The following is a 3830-nucleotide window of genomic DNA, read 5'->3' as shown; positions in this document are numbered from 1 at the left end:
CCTAGCACTGCAGAGCTCCCATCAGAAAATCCATCCTTTGGCTTAGCTTTACTGTGAAGATCCACTTACTGCCCACTCAACATAAGGCACACAGTGTCCCAGGAGAACCCTTAGGATATTCTGGTGGTTCACAATACCTCCTTGATGCCACCAGTCCTGTCACGTTTCAAACCCAGGAAGCTGCTTCTTGACCACTTAGGGTCTCCAGGGGCAATGGGCATCCACCAGTGACGACTCAGTCCAGCCCTCGCTCCCTCACTCAAAATCCGGTGCCCCCATGGCCCTGTGTCCAGGAGGATCCCCAGTAAAAGACCGAGACATTCAGCCTGGCATTCCCTGATTGTCTTCTGCACTCCAGATTGGGAAGAAGAACCCTAAGCATGAGCAATTTAATTTTACTAACAAGATACCAGAACAGAGGCCAGGTGTCATTTAGGGATAAACACATTCAGAGAAAGCCTCTGGGTCACACAGAGGAATGGTCATCTGGAAAAGAGGAATGAAAGCAAACATCTAAGTGCAAAGAGAATTTTAAAGAATGCTATACCTAAAGGTCACAAATTGCCTGAGATTAACTTGAGTAAAACTAGAAAAGTGAGATAGCCAATTTATTGCTAAGTAAATAGAATCAGTTTCTTCAGTGTGGCTTTCAGCTCCTGGTTCCTCACACTGTAGATGAGGGGGTTCAGTGCTGGAGGCACCACCGAGTACAGAACTGCCATCACCATGTCCAAGGATGGGGAGGAGATGGAAGGGGGCTTCAGGTAGGCAAACATGACAGAGCTGATAAAGAGGGAGAAAACGGCCAGGTGAGGGAGGCACGTGGAAAAGGCTTTGTGCTTGCCCTGCTCAGAGGGAATGCTCAGCACTGCCCTGAAGATCTGCACATAGGAGAAAACAATGAAAACAAAACAACCAAATGCTAAAGAAACACTAAAGACAAGTGTCCCAACTTCCCTGAGGTAGGCATCTGAGCAGGAGAGCTTGAGGATGTGGGGAATTTCACAGAAGAACTGGTCCACAACAATGCCTTGGCAGAAGGGCAGGGAAAATGTGTTGGCAATGTGCAGGACAGCATTGAGAAAGCCACTGCCCCAGGCAGCTGCTGCCATCTGGGCACAAGCTCTGCTGCCCAGGAGGCTCCCGTAATGCAGGGGCTTGCAGATGGCAACGTAGCGGTCGTATGACATGATGGTGAGGAGATAACACTCTGCTACAATCAAGAAGACCAAAAAGAAAACCTGTGCAGCACATCCTTGATAGGAGATGGCCCTGGTGTCCCAGAGGGCATTGGCCATGGCTTTGGGCAGAGTGGTGGAGATGGATCCAAGGTCAAGGAAGGCGAAGTTGAGGAGGAAGAAGTACATGGGGGTGTGGAGGCGGTGGTGGCAGGCTACGGCGCTGAGGATGAGGCCGTTGCCCAGGAGGGCAGCCAGGTAGATGCCCAGGAAGAGCGCAAAGTGCAGGAGCTGCAGCTCGCGCGTGTCTGCGAATGCCAGCAGGAGGAACTCGCTCAGTGAGCTGATGTTGGACATTTGCTTACTTTGGTCAAGGAGACTGCGAAATGAGAAACAAAACATATTTAGAGAGTGAGACGGTGTGTTATGAGTAATGACTGTGAGCAAAAATCAGTTAATCCCCAATTAAAATCTTACATTCCCTCTTTCTAAGAGGATCTTTGTGTCTCTCCCTGTCTGGAGCCCTGCTTTCTGCTTGCTGAGTGTCCTGTACACTGCAGCCTCCTCTGCCCAGCAGCTCCCAATGAGCCTACTCTGCTCCATTCGAGGTTCCAAGAGGGAAGGTTCCTGGGCAGTGGCTCCCTCTGCTGAGTGAGGGGTGTTTGGCTGTGTGACTCTGTGTGCATCTTCCCTGTTCAATACCCAGGAGACAAAACCAGCAGGTGGATCATGCGTGTCTGGCTGGAGAAAACAGGAAGCATCTCCTCCTGCTTCACCCTTCGTGCACAGCACTCCCTGTCAGAATCAGGCACCACCAGCTGGCACCCTGGGCAAGGGAGAGAAGCAGGCATGGGCAGGCAGGGCGGACCCAACCCAGTGCAGAGGCTGCGGTGTCGGTGAGGTACCACCTGTTCTCATAGACCTGTGTCATCTGCCCTGCACAGACAGCAGAGGGACAAGAGCTCTGGAGTGTAAGAAGAGTTTGGAATATGCTCCTGGTCATATGGTAGAAGTTTGGGGGTAAGACCTCTGTGGAGCCAGGAGTTGGACTCGATGATCCCTGTGGGTCTCTTCCAACTCAGGATATTTTATGATTCTCTTATTCTGTGCCTTCTTCCACAGAGGAAGGTAGAGGGGGTCTGCAGCAAATGTGTCTACTGACACAGAGATTTAGGGTTCAGACACCCCATATTCTCAGCCCCCCAGGTTATACATGCCGTGACAGAAGCTGTGAGGGGAAGAGAGGAGACCAGGGGCTGCTGCAAGGAAGGCGCCTGCACTGCAGGGGATGGCAGGGAGGGAGCAGCTCCCTCTCACTGCCTGCCCATGTCCCTGCTGCCTGCAGCTGTCGTGCCAGCAGCTCTTTCTCTGTCCCCACGGCTCCTCCCATCCATGCTCACAGCCCCCATCCCACCTGCTGTGTGCCCAGCTCTGCCCTGCAGAAACCTCCTGGGGATGGGGACAGCTCCGGGGACATCTCCCTGTCTGCAGCTCCTAAAGAACAGCTCAGAAAAGTCCTGGTGCAGCCTGTAATCAGAGAGAAGGGAAGGGATACTCTCAGGTTCATCACTGATGTGTTCATGTCTCGTTTAAACGCAACAGGAAGCTCCATCACCTGTGCAAACCCAGCCAGGCAGACCCTCTCTTCTCTTTGCAGGCAGACCCTGCCTTGCCCTTCCTCTGTCCAAGGCTGCCAGGCAGCACCTTCTCCTCCACACCACACAAGCCACGAGAGGCATCCTGGCAGCTCCTGGCCAGGCAGGGATGCCCCGCAACCAGGAGCCCCTTCCAGGAACCTGCCCTGCACTGTCCTGCAGCCAGAGACTTACCGTGGGCAGAGCTGTTAAGGTTTCTCCTGCACTGAGCTCTCCTCTTCCCACACCCTCCAGTCTGTCTGGAATACCTTTCTGCCTGGGTGCCTGTGGTCAGAGCCCCCAGCCCTGCTGCGCTGTGCAGAGGAGCTGCTCCTGGGCACAGCTGTCTCTCTGCACCACGGCCCTCTTGCCATGAGCTCTCTCTGTCCCACGAGCCCGGCCCAGCTCAGCAGCACAGCACCAGCCCAAGGCACCCCTCTGGGGGCTTTGCTGATGAGCCCATGAACCTCAGGCACTCAGAGACAATTGAAGACATCTCTCCAGAAGTCCAAGTCAGAGGCAAGTTTCCTTCAGTGTCCCCCTGAGGGCCAGCACTGACACAGCCTCCCTTGGAGCTCGTTAGAGCAGAACCCTGGAGGCAGTGAGGACAAGGAGACAAAGGCAATGTGAAGGTGACACTGAGGTGTAGGAAAACTGGATGTGTGTCACCAAGCACAAGGGCCAGGCCTTGACCCCCAGCTCCTGGGAAGGGAGATCCTTTCCATTCACACCTTGCTCAGGGCTCTTTGTGGGGCAGTAGGAGATGGGGATGTGCATGGCCAAGTGCAGGAGAATGGTACGACCCCTGCCTGCTTTATGGTTGGGGGTGAGGAGGCAATGAGGCCCTGGTGCTTTAACAATCAGCTGTCTCCTCATAGGCCTCAGTGGCAGAGACAAAAGCCATAGCCATGGACACAAAGACCTGGGTCCTGTTGGGACTTTGATCCTTGACACAGCCATTGCTTCTCTCCTCACCAGGCTGTCTGAGGGACTCCAGGACTTCCAAATCTTCCACTGC

General features: G+C 54.0%; 1 protein-coding gene across 1 annotated transcript; it reads right to left on the bottom strand.

Moving 5' to 3' along the window:
* Positions 1 to 614: 614 nt before the first annotated feature.
* Positions 615 to 1535, bottom strand: LOC311428087 (olfactory receptor 14C36-like; the record flags this gene model as incomplete). The annotated part of the gene is made up of 1 exon (XM_084539645.1): positions 615 to 1535. The coding sequence occupies one exon, from the start codon at positions 1533 to 1535 to the stop codon at positions 615 to 617; it is 921 nt and encodes a 306-aa protein (XP_084395771.1).
* Positions 1536 to 3830: the final 2295 nt, after the last annotated feature.

Source organism: Aythya ferina (assembly GCF_964211825.1).
Source record: "Aythya ferina genome assembly, contig: HAP1_SCAFFOLD_29, whole genome shotgun sequence".
NCBI classification, from domain to species: domain Eukaryota; kingdom Metazoa; phylum Chordata; class Aves; order Anseriformes; family Anatidae; genus Aythya; species Aythya ferina.
The sequence above is the reverse complement of the archived record's forward strand: the minus strand, read 5'-3'. Positions and strand labels throughout refer to the sequence as shown.